General features: G+C 44.6%; 1 protein-coding gene across 1 annotated transcript; it reads left to right on the top strand.

The window, feature by feature from the left end:
• The first annotated feature begins 3327 nt into the window (after window positions 1-3327).
• On the top strand, window positions 3328-19869 carry LOC111946457. Its single transcript, XM_023949810.1, has 4 exons — window positions 3328-6097; window positions 6139-6354; window positions 18865-19013; window positions 19569-19869. The coding sequence occupies exons 1-4, from the start codon at window positions 3344-3346 to the stop codon at window positions 19867-19869; spliced, it is 3420 nt and encodes a 1139-aa protein (XP_023805578.1). The 5' UTR covers window positions 3328-3343.
• Window positions 19870-20362: the final 493 nt, after the last annotated feature.

Here is a 20362-nt window from a genome sequence, read left to right as displayed (position 1 = left end):
ATCCCCTTACCAAGTACCAGTTGGAGCTACTGATGCTTGAAATATTCATGTTTTCTTTGTATTATTCTGACAAGCGCGTAAATACTTGCTCTCTTCTTCTGAGTGAAAAGCGACTTTAAGAATCGTAAAGTTGCGCAGCGCCACCTTGTGTACAGGAGTATTTCTGTTTACATTAAGCGCCATCTAATGTCAGGGAATGAAATTGCATGTTCGCTCGGCTCACCGTCAGCGAAAATCGCCTGGGTGTGAACACAAAAAACGTGGCGAAAAACGCTGGCGAATAACGCCTGGCGAATATTCGTCCCGGTGTGTACGGGCCTTTGGTGTTGCACAAATTTAGGGAAATGCCAAATATTTTTGGAGTAATCCCACTGATGAGTTCTAAGATTTAGTCATTAATGTTTTATAAGACCTAAACATATTAATCACAATAAGTTTTATTTTTTAGATCTAATCCCTCTGTTATGTTTCACAAAGACACACAGGACGTCACACATTAAGAAATTATTGCAAAAAATGAAGCAGGAGTCCAGCTCTAAAAAAAATGCTCTAAAAGATGATGAAAGAGCAAAAAAATGGGAATTATTTGATATGTAATTTCTTATTATTTCCAGGCTTTCTTTGTTTTGTTCTGCAGCATGTTCATATTTGTATAATTTTGACAGAATATATTTAAATGGAGAACAAAATATTACAAGTTATTTAAGGTTTAAGTTGAGTTATTCTGGATTAAAATTCCTGTTTTTATTTATATTTATGTTCAAAAAGTTCAGTGTAAAAGGTTTAAAAGTTTAGCTTTAGTGTGTAGTTCAGTAAATCTTTATCTTCTTCGGCTCAAAACCTTAAGCGTGTTTTTAACTTAGGTCCCTGTGTAACTGAGTTTGACCCCCCTGTAATACGAGTCTAGAAAATTCATGCATTTTTTGAGTAAAATGGCTAAATAGAAGATAGGGAACACAACAGGATGTTGTCAAATTTTGTATGTGTGCGCGGGGGGGGGGGGGGGGGGGGGGGGGGGCGCTGGTGGGGTTACTCGCCCAGGGAGTAAGTTAGTGTAGAACCGCCACTGCCCCTGCCTCTACCCACTCTCTCACCCTCGTTGCTCACCCCCATGCGCCACCTTCGCTGCCTACCTTTAGGCACCACTGCTACACTCAAAAACCTGACCCAACTTGCTGAGCAGCCACTATGCACATCTAACTCCCCCTTCTCTTTCTGTAAGGCTGACTGAGATGTGTGTGGCTAAAATTGCTAACATTGAGATCAGCATCATCAACTCACTTAAAAAAACACATTGATGGAGTATCATAATGGTAAGAGCTACATGTGATAATTTGTTAGAAAATCCACTTTTTTCAAAATGGCGGCTTTTCAGTTGATTTTATCTCCATAGCAACCATTTTATGTTTTAGTTGTATGGGGATAACGAACAGATCGACCTCATTTTCAGACAAATAGGAAAAAGTAAACCTTTGGATGTCCGTAGCAACGGAGGTTTTTTGCTTACCACGCCCACATTCCTCATATGTTAGTTTCCTATGTACTTCAATATGTTCAGTTTTAGCCATTGATGAATGCTTTCAATTTTCATTGTTTTCCATTGAAAAATGTACGAGTAATAAAAGTACGCTATTTTTGCTAGCTCGCCATAAAATCTCCAACTTCTAATTCCAACAGAAAAATCCCCTTGGATTAGTTTTTGTTTGTATCCTTAACTACAGGTGCTTTTTTAAAAATTCAAGATGGCAGCCTCTTCCCAAGGTCAAAGGTCACGAAACTTCTGATGTGTTTGTCGACTCGAGCGGGTGGCATGTGCGTGAAATTTCGTGAAAATCGCACAAACAAAAGTGTCGTTTTCCCATATTGGGAAACGCCAAAATCGCCAATTCTCAGAGTTCGGTTGTGTGGCCGTCCCATAATGATTTTAAAACTTCCTTTGGATATCACCATGGGTGTGTTTTGGTTTCGTTACCGTATTTTGCTTTTTTTTTTTTTTTGGCTCCATAGGCGTTACGTCATTTTGTTACGTTATCGCTCGCTGTGATGTCATCGTCATGGTTTACTATGCCAAAAATTCATTTTCGCTGGGTCCTAGGTGTATGCAAATTTGTGTGACTTTACACACGTGGCGAGGGTCAGATTTTTGCTGAAAGACGGCGAATTCTTTCCGACTGCGAAAAGAATCTGTAGTCAGTGATGCTGCTGCAGGACATAAATACTTTACACAAACAATGATTCAAGTGCAGCTTCTGTTATGTGTTTACTTAAGTTTTTTCCCTTAAATAAGTTTTTATAGTCTGTGCTCACAGGTTATTCTTGTATTCACAATAAAAGGGCAATTTCCTAATCTTGTGCACAAACATCATTGTCTTGCATAACCAATGCAAACAAGAAAAATAAGTTAACTTTCTGGGTTTATAATAAAATAAATCCTGCAAGTCCAACTTCCTCTTGCAGTTCAAAGGTTAATGCTCACTGTGCATTTGCAAAAAAAAGACATTATTTCATACTGTTTGATTTTTCTGACAAAAATAAATTGGTGGCAAACTGTAACAGATTTCTGCATACTTGTTTTACTGCATATCATCTGTAAAATACCGTAGAAAGGCTTTACGGTATTTTACTGGAAAAAGCAATGGATTGTGGGAATTATCCTTGTCACTACTGTAATTTCTCAGTTACTGTGTATCAGAAAACAGTAAGAAAGTACGGCCAATCCCAAACAAATAGGTCATTATTTTAGGCTTAACCTGTTAAGCCAAACAAAGATTGTTTCTTGAGTTCCAAACATTGTTTACATGAGGCGTCACTCACAGTAAAAACCAAACTGACAGCACAAAATGTACCCCTGATACCGCATACTTTAGTAGTTTTTTTATATGTTTGTATTCTAGATCTAATGGGATTCCTGGAGAAAGGTTTTTTTCTTTTTTTATGAACTTTGCATTGGAGTGTCACGGTGCCTGGCGGTCTCCTCCCCCCTCCAGCTCTGCCCTAATGTTCCTGATTGCCACCAGCTGCCATCACTCTCCTGATCATCTTCTGTGGATTCAAAAGGAGATCAACGCCACTACTCGACGCCAGTTTGTTACCCCTTATGGATCCTACCGCTCACGAGTGACGGCAGCACGGACCTTCCATTCTACGCCTCAGGAGCACGGAAACTCTCGGCAGCCGCTAACCGCTTCAAGACCCTCCAGCCACGCCACAGCCACGTCTAACCTGGACACTCCTCAAACCAGCCATCTTCACATCTGGAGCAAACAATAAATCCATTATCATCCTCCACTTACCTGTCTTCCTTCTGGGTTGCAGCATCTGGGTTCCTCATCCTTGTGAAATCATGACAGAACAAACTGGCCATCTTCCGGACCCAGCTGATCCAGAGGGACTTCGTTTTGCCGTCAGCCAGCAAGGCATCGCCCTGGGCCGCCAAGCCGACGCTCTGTCGCAAGTATCCTCTGCCCAACAGGAACTTTTTCGGCGCCTGGATGGTCTAACGCAAACTTTGATGAATTTAACTGTCCAGGGGGCTACCCCCGCACCATCACCTCCCGCTTCCAGCATCGCCGCAGTTTCCGCTTCCGGTCCGTCACCTGAAAACTACCGACTGCAGCCGGAACCATTCTTCGGCGACGTCGAAGCTTGTGGAGGGTTCCTGCTGCAATGTAGTCTCCTGTTCCAGCAAGCCCCGAGGTATTATGACTCCGACCTCAGCAAGATTACCCTGATCATAAACTCACTCCGCAATAAAGCGCTGCAGTGGGCTCAGGCTTTCCTGGCCGCCAATCCTGTCACCCACCTATCGTACGAGCACTTCATTAGTGAATTCAGGCTGGTTTTTGACCAACCCCGTAAGCGGGAGGAAGCCTCACGAAAGCTTCTGGCTCTTAAGCAGCGAAGTCGCTCAGTGAGCGACCACGTCATAGACTTCAGAATCCTGGCGGTGGAAGCCGGCTGGACGGATCCAGCATTGAGAGGGGTCTTCTATCAGTCTTTAAATGAAGTCATTAAGGACCACCTGTGTTCGCAACCAGAAACCCACTCTTTTGAGGAGCTCGTCACGGCGGCTCTCCGTTCGGACACCCGCTTACGTGAACGACAGCATGAAAGACCTCAGCCTCCACGCAGAAGTCCTGCTAATCCACCACAAGGTACGGCGGCACACATTTCTCCTATAACCCAGTCTGAAACCTCTCGCAGTCAGACCGACGAGCCCATGCAGATTGGACACTCCAAGCTTTCCGCAGAGGAGAGGCAGCGACGCCGGATCGAAGGGGCATGCTTTTACTGCGGAAAACCAGGACACCAGGTACACCAATGTAGCCTGCGTTTTAAACTCCAAAACCCCCCGCTAGAGGACAGGCCGCGGGCGGGTCAAGTCTTGTCATCTTCTAAAGATTTTCTCCGCATTCCTGTCAAGTTAAGTCATGTTTCTGAAACTCTGGATCTCCACGCTTTGATTGACTCCGGCGCTGAACAGAATCTTATAGATCACAGCCTAGTTACTCGCCTGTCCCTGCCTACAGAGTCCCTTCCTTCCCCTATTAGAGCCGCTGGGTTGGGGGGTCAACACCTTTCGGTGATTACTCACCGTACGGAACCGGTGTTATTAATTACTTCTGGTAATCATAGAGAACTCGCCCGGTTCTTCGTAACTCAAACCCCCCAGAACCCCATTATTCTGGGGTACTCTTGGCTTCGTCACCACAACCCGCAATTTGATTGGGTCCATCGTCGTATTGTTGGTTGGAGCGAGTTCTGCCTCGCTAACTGTTTGCAATCCGCTGTTCCACCCGCTAATTCTGCCTCCGTTAAATCTCCTGAGGAGATCGATCTGTCTAACGTGCCTAGTTGCTACCACGATCTTCACACCGTTTTCAGCAAAGTTAAGGCTGGTGCCTTACCTCCCCACCGGCCTTACGACTGTTCAATCACCTTATTGGACGGCGCTCCTCTCCCTAAAAGTAGGCTGTTCAATCTCTCTGGCCCCGAGAAAGCCGCTATGGAGGTTTACATTCAAGAGGCACTTTCCTCGGGGCACATTCGTCCTTCTTCCTCCCCTGTCGGTGCAGGGGTTTTTTTTGTCGAGAAGAAGGACAAAACCCTCCGACCGTGCGTAGATTATCGAGAACTAAATCAGATCACGGTAAAAGACAAGTATTCCCTTCCGCTCATCAGCTCTGTCTTTGACTCGATTCAGGAGGCCCGTATCTTTTCCAAGCTTGACCTACGAAATGCTTATCATCTCGTACGGGTCAAGGAGGGTGATGAATGGAAAACCGCTTTCAAAACTCCTCTCGGTCATTATGAGTATCTCGTCATGCCATTCGGGTTAACAAACGCTCCTGCCGTGTTCCAGTGCCTCATAAACGACGTTCTACGGGACTTTATCGACCGCTTCGTTTTTGTCTACCTTGACGACATACTGATCTACTCTAAACATCCTGATCAACACAGAAACCACGTTCGTCAGGTACTCCAACGATTGTCTGAAAATCAGCTTTTTGTCAAAGCCGAAAAATGTCTGTTTCATTCCACCGTCGTCCCCTTCTTAGGGTACATCTTCGAGGCAGGTAGCATTCGACCCGACCCCGCTAAAATCGAGGCTGTCTCCAAGTGGGAACCCCCTACCACGCGTAAGAAACTTCAGCAATTTTTAGGGTTCGCTAATTTCTATAGGCGGTTTATTAGAAATTACAGCTCCATCGCGGCTCCCCTCACGCGACTCACTTCCACTGTTCGGGCCTACCAATGGAACTCGGATGCCCAAGAAGCTTTTGACACTCTCAAGAACCTCTTCGTTACAGCCCCCATACTAATACAACCCGACCCAGCTAGACAATTCGTGGTCGAGGTTGACGCCTCCGACTCAGGCGTCGGGGCAGTATTATCTCAGCGGGAAGAGTCCTCCAACAAATTGAAGCCCTGCGCTTTCTTTTCTAAGAAACTGACCCCTGCTGAGCGCAACTATGATGTGGGCAACCGTGAACTTCTCGCATCTGGCATCAGACCAAGGCTGCTCTGCTCCAGACTAAGGAGACCAATCGCCGTACGGCCAACCGTCATCGTGTGGTGGGTCCTACATATCACCCTGGTCAGAAAGTCTGGTTGTCATCCCGTAATATTCCTCTTCAGGCCACCTCCCGCAAGCTCGCCCCCCGCTTCATCGGTCCCTATACTGTGGAAAAGGTCATCAATCCCACCTGTGTCCGCCTCCGCCTCCCAGCGGCTCTCAAAGTCCATCCCACCTTTCATGTCTCTCAGGTCAAGCCTGTCGTTGACAGCGCGCTTTGCCCGCCATCCGCCTCCCCTCCACCCGCCCGGCTCATCGATGGTGCCCCGGCTTATACGGTCAGTCGGATTTTGGATGTCCGCCGCCGGGGTCGCGGCCACCAGTTCCTCGTGGATTGGGAGGGTTACGGTCCGGAGGAACGCTCTTGGGTCTCCCGTTCCCTGATCCTGGACCGTGCCCTCCTTGCTGACTTTTTCCGTGCCCACCCGGATCGGCGCCCCGGACCGCCTGGAGGCGGTCGTTGAGGGGGGGGTACTGTCACGGTGCCTGGCGGTCTCCTCCCCCCTCCAGCTCTGCCCTAATGTTCCTGATTGCCACCAGCTGCCATCACTCTCCTGATCATCTTCTGTGGATTCAAAAGGAGATCAACGCCACTACTCGACGCCAGTTTGTTACCCCTTATGGATCCTACCGCTCACGAGTGACGGCAGCACGGACCTTCCATTCTACGCCTCAGGAGCACGGAAACTCTCGGCAGCCGCTAACCGCTTCAAGACCCTCCAGCCACGCCACAGCCACGTCTAACCTGGACACTCCTCAAACCAGCCATCTTCACATCTGGAGCAAACAATAAATCCATTCTCTTGGTATATAGATAGATAGAAGTTTTAAAACAGAAAATAGTTAGCAGGCCGCATTGTTTGCAGACTTAGAAACCACAGCAGAGCGACTCTGTTGAAGTAAATGTGTCTTGAGTATAGCTTGAGATTTGGCAAATAAATGCTACTCTAGAATGGTCTTTGTACAACAAATGTGCTATAAATAAACTGCAAATCTTGTAGATTACATGCATTAGCAAAATAAACCGTCTCATTCAATTCAATTCAATTCAATTTTGTTTGTATAGCCATAATTTACAACAACTGTCGTCTCGATGGACTTCGTATCGGTAATTGAAAAAGTTAAACATGAAATCAAAAGGATCATGAATACATAGAATTCAATAGGAAAATACTAAAATAAACTAACAAACTGACTATGCTAAACTGGCATCCCTGCCCTCAGACCCCCATTCGGGGTAAGGAAAAACTCCTAAAAAAAATGGATTCCAGAAAAAAAGAAGAAACCTCAGGGGTGCCCAACAAGAGTAAAGTACTAAAAACTGATTGAATATTTATTTCTATTGTAAGGGACCATGGTATAAGCTGGATAATGGCTTTTGGAGTGTGCATTGTTCGCTTCGCGTTGGATGATTCAGGCTTCCACAGCATACGTTAATGTCTAATAATGCACACTTTGTCTGGCACTAACCTTTAATTAAAAAACACATAAAAACAACAGGCTGCATCATCCACATGCCATTTAAAACAAGTGCTATCGGGAATCAAGCATAGTAACAGCGTTGGGGATTAAGGATTTTTTGTGAATGTTTTTCCTGGTACTCAAAAGCCTGGTTTCCACTGAGTGGTACGGCATGGTCCGGTACAGTCCAGTTAAGTATTTTGAGCATTTTCATTATAAAATGGACCCATCAAGCCAGCCCGACTCGCACCATTTTTGGGTCCCTGTTGGTTGTAGGACCCGTTGATTGGCTGAAGGTCATTATGACAAAACAAAGCTCCAAGAAAGCGGCTGTCTTCATCCTTGCCGCCCGTCAAACATTAAATGCTTTATATCTACAAAGTACCAAAAAATGAGCTGCTGGATGACCTCCACTCTGTTTTTGTGAGCTTTACCACACTGTGAAGGTCTAACTTTGGCCGAATCAAAATTCTTCCCTACCCCTCCAGGTTCTCTCTATTCCTACATTAAGCCCTCCAAGTGGAAAATTATGGATATTTAGTGTCTTCAAATCTGGACGTTATTACTGCTTGATGATGTCATGAATAACCACAAGTCATTGAAGTTAGCATGTAGCTGCCAGCACTCGGAAAATACAAAACAGTATTGGTAAGTCATTACTGTAAACTTCTGTGTTTCATTCAGAGCACACCCGTGTAGAGACATGCATTTCTTTCTGTGGCACAGTGGGGTGCAGATCACCTTAATGGCAGAGGGATAGCCAGCTCTAAGTCTTTGTTGCTCCCCTTTAAAAAAAACAAGTTTGGACATCACCTTAGCTCCAAATAACCATACAATTGGAGCAACAGGGAGCAAACTGGACCGGACCAAACTGGACCGCTCTGAAGAAAGACGGCTTGTATTTCCTGCCTGACAGCAGATAATGTTGATGATGGTCTCCTGTCTAAAATCCAGACTGTACAGTCATGGCCAAAAGTTTAGAGAATGGCACAAATATTAGTTTGCTTGCAGACTTCATGGGAGTCAAACAGGTTTTAAATCTTTGTTCCAGTTGTTTCTGTGATGAACTGAAATGTAATTCCAAGCATTTCGTACGTTTCAAAGGCTTTTATGGACAATCACATGACATTTACGCAAAGAGTCAGTGTTTGCAGTGTTGGCCCTTCTTTTTCAGGACCTCTGCAGTTCAACTGGACATGCTGTCAATCAACTTCTGGGCCAAATTGTGACTGACAGCAACCCATTCTTTCAGAATCACTTCTTGGAGTTTGTCAGAATTAGTGGGTTTTTGTTTGTCCACCCGCCTCTTGAGGATTGACCATTCTCAATGGACCCAAAATGTCAATGTTTTGGTCCCCGAACCACTTAGTTCTCACCTTAGCCGTGTGGCCCGGTGCTTCATGGTGCTGAAAAATGCATCGTTGGTAACCAAACTGTTGTTGGATTGTTGGAAGAAGTTGCTGTTGGAGGGTGTTTTGGTACCGTTCCCTATTCATGGCTGTGTTTTTGGGCTGAATTGTGAATGAGCCCCCTCCCTTGGATGAGAAGCAACCCCACACATGAATGGTCTCAGGAAGCTTTACTGTTGGCGGTCACAGGACTGATGGTAGCGCTCACCTTTTCTTCTCCGGAAAAGCCTTTTTCCAGATGCCCCAAACAATCTGAAAGAGGCTTCGTGGGAGAATGGGACTTTTGCCCAGTCCTCAGCAGTCCATTGGCCAGACTTTTAGAAGATCAATCTGTCCCTGATGTTTTTTTGGAGAGAAGTGGCTTCTTTGCTGTCCTTCTTGACATCAGGCCATCTTCCAAAAGCCTCACTGGGATGCAGATGCGCTCACACCTGCCTGCTGCCGTTCCTGAGCAGCTCTGCACTGGTGGACCTCCGATCCCGAATCCTCTTTAGGAGACCATCCTGGCGCTTGCTGGGCTTTCTTGGATGCCCTGAAGCCTTCAAGAATGGAACCTCTTTCTTTGAAGTTCTTGATGATCCTTTATATTGTTGATTTAGGTGCAACCTTAGTACCTGTGCATCAATTTTTATGCAACACAATGATGGCTGCACGCGGTTCCTTGCAGGTTACCATGGTTACCAATGGAAGAACAATGATTTCAAGCATCACCCCCCTTTTAACATGTCAAGTCTGCCATTCCAATCTGACATCATGATCTCCAGCCTTGTGCTCGTTAACATTCTCACCTGATTATAAGACGATGACTAAATGATCTCAGCAGGTCCTTTAATGACAGCAATGAGATGCAGTGGAAAGGTTTGTTGGGGGATTAAGTTCATTTTAATGGCAAAGAAAGGCTATGCAATTCATCTGATCACTCTTCATAACATTCTGGAGTTTATGCAGAATGCTGTTCTGATAACTAAAGCAGCAACTGTTCTAATTTCCAATATTTATGTCTTTCTCAAAACTTTTGGCCACGACTGCAGGTTTGGGAGAGGCCCTTAAGAAGTCACGTTAATGCGTTGGTACAAGCTATTTGTGGAACGTCTTTTCCTAAATAGAACAATACTGCTAAAGACAGGATTGGATGGGGTGAGGAACCCAACTGTCCCACAGAGAGCCCTGAGATCAGCCCAGCCTAGTGTCTTTAGGATCACTGAAACTCATTTATCCCATCACTTTCTCTACCATTCAACATCAGTCAGTCTCCAAAAATATTTATTCTACGTGAATGGTAACAAATTCCCGCAGGGACTTTGTGGAAACCTTCCAAGAACAGTAGACGTAACTACAGCAGGAAAGCTAGTGTGTCGTTACATTGCATTACTAGTGCCTGAGCCTCCACATTCACATAGTCATTTTCATACATCTGCTGGTGGAGGTTGTAATCTCTGCACTCTGCTGTGTAAACTGGGACACTTTGGCAGGGCAGCGGTTGTGTGAAGCGTTGTGTGTGTTCGTCTACATGTGGGGTTGTCAGTGCACACAGCCACAGGCAGCTGTTAAAACACTTCTCTACACCGAGTGCTGCAAAGCGACGCTGTTCATGCGGCCAAGCACTGAGAGGATAAGTGCGCGTTATGAAGCAGCTCTGCACCTACGAAGACACATTTGTTTAGTGATGTGTTGACATTTTAGTGAAATAATTGTTGGTACTTATTTTTGGCGCCAACAGCATCTTTAGAGAAGTATTCCAGGATCCAGTTCTCAAACTCCTCTTTGACTCCTGGGTTTGCTCCACAAATTGGATTTGTTTTAAGACACTTTAACTTTGGTAGCGTAAAGAAACACGCTCACATCTAATAGAAAACAGCCCTAATGTCATTCAGAATGTAGCTCAACCGATTTCCCAAACCTGCCAGTAGCCTCCAGGTCACGTTTCTCATTCTTAAACAGCTTTTGATATCAAACGGGTGGCGACTTAAAAAACAAGCTTCCGAGACAAACCTTGGCTCCCCTTTAGTGTGGTCTCTTTATATTAGAGCATTTAACTTTTTGTGTGTTTTAACAAGTGTTCTTGAAGCTTTCAACATACTGTCTGCCGTGTAATTAGTGTCTATGGTTAATTAGCTCACAGCAGGCAGGCTCAAACACTTTCCGTAGCTGCACATCTCGCAGACCAAAACAATACTTTCACAGACACAAAGGGGGTAAAAATCATTGGGGTTTGATTTAGCCTCTATGGGACAAAAGTGCACCCTTCAACGCACAGGATATTCTCACAGAAAAAAACTGAGGGGAATCTCACGCAAGTGAAATTCTTGACTGATCAAATATTTGTGGCTTCAAAAGCAACACAGGATCTAAGCTGACCCTGGAAAGGAAGAAAGCTAGCAGAAGTTCACCAAATATGCACTCAAGAGAAACAAAAATGGAAAGAAGTACCACTGTTCAGGATTACAGATGTGTGAGAGCGTGTGCTTCCATATGTGAAAGATGGAAAGACAGAACGGGATAGTGTGTCTATGTGGGAACGAAGGCATCTGGTTTTGATCTGCTTTTTCCCCTGAGCTGCCTGGTTGTGTGGTCACACACACTGTTTGGTGGTGCATAGCAGAGAAGCCTAATGTGTCAGTATGGTTAACGGCACAGCTTTGAAATAGGGACATCTGCGAACCGTCCATCAGCACGGCTCTCCGGAGAGTTTCACTTATGTGATCCTGAAAGGATGCCCTCCCAAGACAGACATGCAGGAAGGTGAGAAGATGAAGAGGAGGAGCAGCAGAGCACGCGTGATGACTGGTGATTGCGTGAGACAGCACACTACAAGATGTGAGACGAATGAAAACAAATTAAATTATTAACTGTTCATACAAAAAAAGCGGTCAGCTGAGACAGACAAATACTTGTGGGTAGTGTAGCTCGTCGTTCCCACGTGGTAATAAAACTGCTGTCAATCAAAGCGCAAATAAAATGATGCAGGAACGCCATTCAGAGGAGGTTAGCAGGGTTCAACACCTGTGTGATTTGCGTGGCCTGAATGCTTATTAATGTGTGGTAAAGCGGGAGAACACATGGCAGCGTTGGACCTTGGCTCACCCGCTCAAGTTCAGGAAAGAAGGGAAACGCAGACACGCTATCAGTGGCCTCCCAGCATTGCGTGTCTGCATGCGTTAACGTTCGTGTGTGCGTGTGGATGAAGGTTGCTTCTGCATTTCATTTTTCAACATTTATCTGCCCGTGCTGTGGCCTCCGAGGTCCTGTCCACCAGAGCCACAGATGCATGGTAACTAGTAGCAGAGCTGCCTTTTTTTCTCCCAAGTTAGGCAGTTTGGCCAAGGCCGCCCTCTGAACACAGCCATACCAGACGAGTGCATCACCCCTGTTTGGAAAGAATGAACACGCATTGCTTTATAATGTGTTCCTAATGGGTGCAGGTATTTGTGAGGGAGTGGGCACTTTACGGTGAAACAGATTCTTAACGGGGCCACTGTGCTGTGCAGAAGAGAAAAGCTGTCACGTCTGCATGATGTGCAGTTGAAGACGTTCTTTCTTGTGACTACAGTTTGAAGGGAAAACAACAACAACTTTCCAATAAAATGTGTATCAACATGTTTTCTGCTCATATTCTGGAATCCAGTTTATTTTCCATCCAAACTAGTGGCCTCTATTGCAATAGTTTTGTATCCTTAATTTGTACCCTTAGCAGTCAGGGACCTGACCCTGCGGTCCCTCTGATTAGAGCCCAGCAGAGATCAGACAGCAGGCTGAGGCCAGAAGACATCACCACCGCTAAAAAACACGCTCTTCAATTGTTTTTGTAGACGCGAGTGAATAAGTGAGTGGAAACTATGCGGAGGCCAACCTCCCTCTGCAGGGAAGCTGTTCAGTTAGCTTATGGCTCAATGACGGGGAGGATTCATCACATCACATCACATCAGGCGGTTTAACCATGACAGCAGGTCCAAGTGTCTTTTTAACAGGTCAAACCCTTTTTTGTGACTTTTACCCTATTTCTATAGCTTCACGTTCCTAAGAAGAACCAGTGATCATTTTAATAAAGTTAACAACGAAAAAGCTGATCAAAGCAAAAACACTTTTCTTTGTTGATTTTCTTAAAGAGGTTCTTTAGAATACTTTATTCTGTATGAGTATTGTATTTTTTTTCCTCTTTTCACAAGCTTTTAATTGTTTTGTGACTATATAATTGTAAAATCGTCGCTTCAGTTGAGTCTTTTCAGTCGTTTGAAGTTTGTGGTTGCTTTATTCTATCTAAACTTTCTTTTCTTTCTCCTTCTGGTCACGTTTGGTCTTTGTGAAAGTGTTCAGAGACCCTCGGATGTCTCGGTCCCCTGGCTGAGTTTGCCCCTCAGAAATCAATTCATGGAAAAGATTTACGTTTTTTTGCGGATACTTTGAGGAAAGCGTAGGACAGTTAAAAAAAAAAAGTGCTTCAAAGCAAAATAATTCATCTATCGTCTATGATGATTTTTCCGTGTAGGTAGACCATCTTTTTTTGTTTTTCCAGAGACAATACAACACTCAGTTGAGACAATACAACACTCAGTTGTGGCTGCTTCTGTTTCATTCAACATCTTCTCTCCTTACATCACAGTGAAGTGTGTGGCCCGTTTAACACCCGGTTTCCTTTTCTTCTGCTCCTCCCTTTCCACTCTCCTTGGCCCTTTTCCTGCGTCTCCCGTCTCCCTCCCTTCCTCACCTCTGTGGATCCACCGCACACTCTGTCCCGGTCAGCCTCTCATTATTTTTACCCACCAGAATGTGGATCAGCTCCACTTCATGCGAACAGAAAACCACACGTTTTGTTCTTCCTGGATGTTACTCAACCTTAAGAGCATTTTTCAATCTATTCACCAGCATCCCAGTTATAAAAAAAAAAATAAAAACTGGCATATCACGCAGATCTCTTCCAAACAGAGAACGGAAGAGACCTCTGCTGTGTCTGAGGAGGATCCATATTCATATAGAGTCTGCAGGTCAGCCTTTTAGAGTCAAGCACTGGAAACCAAATCCCGCTCTTACAGAATTTTTTTTTCATGTCAGCTGTCTCAGGATGCTGGCACTCTTCCATTGTGTTATGAATTTTCCTGCAGCACTGCCAAGCTGCCCAACCCAAGACCCTGTAGTAATCGGAGCCTTATCCAAATAAAGCCATTGTTGCAAAAGCTTTTTCACACCAGCTCAATCACCCACTTTCCAAAGACATTCATTTCAGGGAACAACAGCTTTTATGAAGGACTGCCGTGGACACTTTCACCTGTGTGGGAGGGTGACCCGTCCGGGTTCTGTGGGATTTCGGTTTGTCCTGCTCCGTGGAGTCATGAAGAGGAGCGGCTGCATCTTAAAGCTGACTTCCACTGGTCCATCTGCATTGCGTTTCTGTTGCGTTGACACAGAACGTTCATGGATCAATCAGAATGTTTGCATCTGTCATGTCTGCGGTCCACGTCCGTCCTTCCGCAACGCGAGCTTCATGCAGGAGTTCTTCTTCCAGTCCGTTGGCGACTCTGTTTCGCTGCAAAAAGCCGGGGAACCAGAAAAAGGGCTGGGTTTCAACATTGATACTTCTGTTGTTAAAGGTTAAAGGTAAAATTTTTGAAGACTTAATTTCACATTTATGGTGACGCGCTCACACGATAGTGCACGTTAACAGAAAACACCACCATGAATGACGAAAGTTTCAGTGTGGAGGTTCAAAACGAACGACAAGACAAAGCACCCCTCTGGGACCGAGGGGGGACAGAGACGCAACGGAGTCCGTGTAAACTAACTGACAGTCGTGAGACGGAATCCTCACGCAAAGCAACAGAGACCCGCCTCAGACCGACCAGCAGAAATTCGGGGGTCAGGGGAGCACAGGCGCGTCTTGCACTTCTCTTGTGGCTCTTACCTTAATTCCATCATGAAAATGGAACGTTCCATAGTTCTGCATGTGGCAAGTGTAAAGTGAAGTGTTTTAAAGGCTAATGGAAATTCCATCCACTTATGACGTACGGGTGATGCTGTCGTACGGCGTCCTTGCGCCGCAGTCTGGTCAAAGGGGAAAGTACCGGCTCCTTACTGACCGAGAATGCTGCACGCACGGGTGCACAGGAAACTTTGTCGTAGTAGGACGCCTGTAGGATGTCCACACAAACGACACTGATTGTCTAATTTCTTTATTTTTAACAGTCACGCTGCAGCAAGGACCTTGCACGTATCATGTGAACAGCACTAACAGGCTCCTTTCACAGACTCAGGGGGTTGAAAAAATGAAAAATCCACATTACATGCCAGTGTTTCACCTACTTTACCCTTGCCTGTTGTATAGTATAAATGTGCATGCCAGCAGAAAAACGTGTGCAAAAGTAAAAGTCACAGATGAGCTGCAGTTTTAGATTGCATTTGGTTGTGGTGCATACTGTGGTTTTCTTGTTGACAAAAATAAATTGAAAAGCTTGAATGACTCCCCTGATTGAGCAGGTTAATGTGAAGAGCAGCTGAGTAATGGATGCAATCTGTTCAATAAATGAATGAATGAAGGTTTACAACTCCTTTGGGAGTACCAAAGTGCTTCACAATGAAAGGAAGGAAGTTTAGAATTCTGCAAATTTAGAACAAAGTTAAGAACGACATAAAATTGCAAAAAACAGTTAGCAATAAAATACATAAAAAAATAAATAAGAATCCAATTTAACAAATAAAAAAATAAAAATACCACAGACTACTGAGCACTAAAAGCCATTCTAAAAAGGTACATTTTTAATTGACATTTAAAGCTGTTAAGGTCTGATTTCGTGCAGTTCTGCAGGAATTGTATTCCATAACTGAGGGCCGGCAATAGGAAAAGCGCGGTGACCCCGGTGTTTCTGTCGTGACCTCGGCACATGAAGCAGATATTGATTAGCAGACATTAAGACTCTAGAATGGCTGCAGACAGTTAAAGGCTTTGAGGAGGAGAGCATGAAGAGCTTTAAAAAGAAACAGTGAAAGTTCAAACTGAATTCTAAAGTGAACAGGGAGTAAGTGAAGTGAACGGTGAACCAGAGTGATGCGTTCTCGTCTGGATTTCCACTTAACAGCCGTGCTGCTGCGTTCTGAACTAACTGGAGGCGGTTCAGTGATCGCCGGGCGACACAGAAGTACATAGAGTTACAATAATCTATGTGAGAGGTGATCATGGCGTGGACGGCTGTTTCTAGATCAGTGCAGCTCAGGGAGGGTTTAGCTTCAGCTGAAAGGCGCAAGTTATAAAAGGTCATTTTAACAATGTTGTCAATCTGTTTGTCAAATTTAAAGCAGCTGTCAAAGAGAACCCAACCGCCAGCTTTCTAACAGCAGTAGAGTCAGCTGGAAAGGTGTCACCAAAAACTATTCTCTCCGTTTCTGACTTGTTCAAATGCAGAAAATTCTGGCTCAACCACGGCTTTACGTCATCAACGCACTCGGCTAAAATGCTCTGTGAGCTCTTTTTTGTCAAACTGAGGGACAGATATATCTGCAGATCATTGACGTAACAATGAAAAGAGACATCTTGCTGTGCAATGACAGAACCAAGAGGCAGCAGATATAAAGAAAAAAGAGCAGGACCGAGGATAGAACCTTGTGGTACCACAGATCAGGAGGCCTCACCAATACTGATTGAAAAACTTCTCCCTGTTGAATCAGATTTAAACCAGTCAAGTGCAGTGCCACGAATGCTGAGGTGGTGTTCTAAGACAAGAGGACTGTATGGATTTAAAAATACCAACACTGTACGAACAAGAAAAGCTTCCCACCATCAAAGTTCACAGCTGCTTTGAGCCTGCTGAAGGTTTACAACCGCATGGCAACATTTACATCACAAGACAAAACCAACATCCTTCTGTTTTCTGACATGCCTTCAGGTCAAATAGGGGTTTTCTGTGACTACAGCCACTGAGGTCTCGACAAAAAGTAAACACATTTATAAGAGCAAACTCGAATATTGTGTTGTGTTGGGATTTTAACTAAACCATTACGTGCTCCTTTAGCTAAAACATCACAAATCCCCTTGGATATTAGAGACATTTATGATGTTGGAATTGTTGCAAAAGAATTGTCCATCTGTAAAAAGGTTTTGTACTTGTAATAAGAAATGTGATCAACCGGGAAAGCCCTATGTGTGAACAGTCATGCACACATACGAGCATGCATATAAATCTACAATGACAAAACCAAAGTTAAAAGTACAATTCTTTTGCTTCCCAATAACCAATCAGCAGCCTTTCACAAGCTGCATTTCCATTGACGATTGAATTGCGCTAATTGGATTAGCGATATTAAATTCTCCCAATGGAAACACCATAATTTTGATAAAACTCGCATTTATCGAGAAAAAGACACACTGTTTTTGCACTTGGAGGAGGTGGTTTTTGAGGCGTATCTAAATGACATATTTATTTATTTAACTTTTTAAAAAAGTTAAATAAGTCACATGACCAACAACCGGATGGCGATGAGCTTTTTGCTAGGAACGACCTTGGGCGCTGCACAGCGGGCGCGACCAGAGGTTCCACAGCGTCGCACTGCTCATCAAAAGTTGAGCGTGTCGTGTGGAATTGTTGGGTCCACAGCTCCTCTGAAAAATCACCAACGACCAACGTCTCCTTTAACAGATGATGATGAGCGCAAGCGCTGTGGCAGAAATGTGGATCTGCTGTCACTCAAAGTATTGGTCACATCCGTGTATCTGAACGACTTATTGCGTGAGTTGGTTTGTGTTTATTCGCATAATTAGGATTAATGGCAACGTTTCGTGTTTTCAACATTTTTAGAATTTCAATAACGTTTTGCGCCTATGTGTGATGGAAACCCAGCTAGTGTCATCCAATCAATGCACTGCTTGGACAAGTTGCTGTTGCCAGCAGGAAATAAAAACCAAAAATAAATTTTTCATTCAACAAGATGGAAACAAGACGAAATGGTGGAAAAATGTCAGAACTGTCACTTATTTTTATAAGATGCAAAGTTGTAATTAAATATATCACTTACCATATTTTTTTTTTAACTTGTCCTGTCCAACAGCTAGGCAGGCAGATGAGAGCTGAGGGAAATACTTACCATATTTTGGGTCTCTTCTTCATCATATATCCGTCATGTAAAATGAAGAAAAAATGTTCTTGTTTTCCTTTTTTTTGTCTTCTGGCATGGATGACATGGATCTGATCAGCTGGTCCAAGCAAGACACTGATTGGGCTTTTCATTGTAGATCAATGCATGATGTGCACGTGACGTGTCACACACAGACATAGCATTTTTAACCCAAAGATCTTGCCGCAGATGTTAACCTCTTCTGAAACTCAGCTGTTCTGTTCTGCAAGGCAACAAGAGAGGAAATGATGGACGGTAAGCTCTGAGTGTTTGGGTGGCTTTTTGTTCTATATTAAAGATCAGATTCAGTCCTTTTGACACAATTAACCCTTGTGCTATCTTAGATGACCCCCCCCTTACATTGACATGTTATTCCTACCATGACAAAAGTGGATAAAGGTGGAGATATTTCATGTAATCCATGGACACCAGTGAAGATCACAAATCATTGAAGAAAAAAGGTTCAGAGCACTGTCTAGTGGGTCTAGATGACCCAACTCCCAATGTTAAAGTGCCTAGGATAGCATAAGGGTTACTATCCTTATGACAAAAGGCTAAGGTAATGTGTAGCAAGATACTCAAGTATTTTTCGTTGTCATCATACAATAGACCACATTTTCCAAAAAGCAAGAGCTAACTTGGTACAGTCTTCCTCAGTAGAAGGAAAAGGGCAAAAACTTACTCATTCAATCATCAAGGCTGAAAAAAGCAGTTTCTGAAAAATAACTTTAGGAGTGATGTTCTCCCTCAGACCAAGATGGTTACTATTGTAATTCTCTCCTATTCTAAGAGTTTTAATTTTTTATTTTAATCTCAATTCAGAAAAATGATCAATCCAGAGTCTTACATCTCTGGCCTACAATTCTGAGTATTTTTTCCACCATCTGCCTCTGGCTGATCCTCAACTCTCGCCTGTCTCTGACCAACGTCTGCCAGCCGCTGAAGTTGCAGTCTCTGCTCTACTGTAGACGGTCAGCCACTGGGCACAGGGAAGACATCAAGACATCAGACTCACCGCAAGTCTCGACCACCATGAGGTTCTTCACCATTGACTCCCCTTGCTGCCCTCTAATATTGGACTTCCATGGATCCAGGCCTTTGTCAATGACATCTTCTGGGACATACTCGACTAGTTTGTCATTGTGTATATAGACAACATCCTGGTCTACTCTGGCACTTTGGAGGAGCATGTGTCTCACGTCCGTCAGGTACTGCACCGGACCTGCCAAGCAGTAGAAATGTGAATTCCACCAGACAGCAGTCTTGTTCCTGGGCTACTCCATCAGTGCTCAGGGGTGGCCATGGACCAAGGGAATGTAGAGGCTGTGCTTGAGTGGCCACAGCTAAATTCTGTTTGAGAGCTCCAGAGGTTCCTGGGTTTTGCTAACTTCTGCCGGCAATTCATGGGGGGCTTCACCCCATTTGTTGCACCTCTTACCTCACTGCTAAAGGGTGGTCTGCGTCAGTTACGCTGGACGCCCGCAGCCACCCAGGCTTTCGAGACCCTCAAGTCCCGCTTCTTCCAGGCTACTCAACTATCCGGATCCCAAGTCCCAGTTGATTGTAGAGGCAGACGCCTCTAGGACTGGCATCAGGGCAGTCCTATCCCAACGCCATGGTCAGCTGGCTAAAACATACTCATGTGCCTACTACTCTCGGAGGCTCACCAACGCCGAGCGCAAGGATGACCGTGAGCTGTTGGCCAACAGCGGGAACTATCTTCAGAGCTCTAGCATATCCTGGTCCTCCACTTCCCATCAGCCTCTGCTGTCACTCCCAGGAGAGTCACAGCTGTTTTTCATCAAAAGTTACGCCCAGCAGTATTGAGACTTCAAGTCTTGTTTGTATTCTTCCACCATCTGCCTCTGCCCGATTCTCAACTCTTGCCTGTCTCTGACCCACGTCTGCCAGCTGGCTACCTCTCCATGTGTCCTCAATAAAGTTTCGCACATGGATCCTCCTGACTCCGACTCGTTGTTACAAAAATCCTTTGCTGACTTTCTGATGTTCAGGAGAAAGACTTTTGCTTTTTAAAACAATAATTTGTTTGATGTTCACAAGAAACAAACATGAATTATTTGTTACACAAAAGGGCAGCTAAACACAGTTTGCCATCAAACATTGAGCAAAGAGGATAAACGAGTGAACAGTCTGAAAAGCTGCAGCCTCTGGACCGGACATTGCAATGTTGCCTAGAAACCGCATTAGCAAAGGCTTCGCCGCCACTTTGTGGTTCCTGCTTTTGTGAACAGTTAGTGTGGATTCACCATTAAGTTAAGCAGTTGCCACTTTTCCTTTCTTATCCTACCCTGCTCTATAA

The sequence above is a fragment of the Oryzias latipes genome, chromosome 19 (assembly GCF_002234675.1).
Source record: "Oryzias latipes chromosome 19, ASM223467v1".
NCBI lineage: Eukaryota > Metazoa > Chordata > Actinopteri > Beloniformes > Adrianichthyidae > Oryzias > Oryzias latipes.
This window is presented reverse-complemented; position numbering and strand designations above follow the sequence as displayed.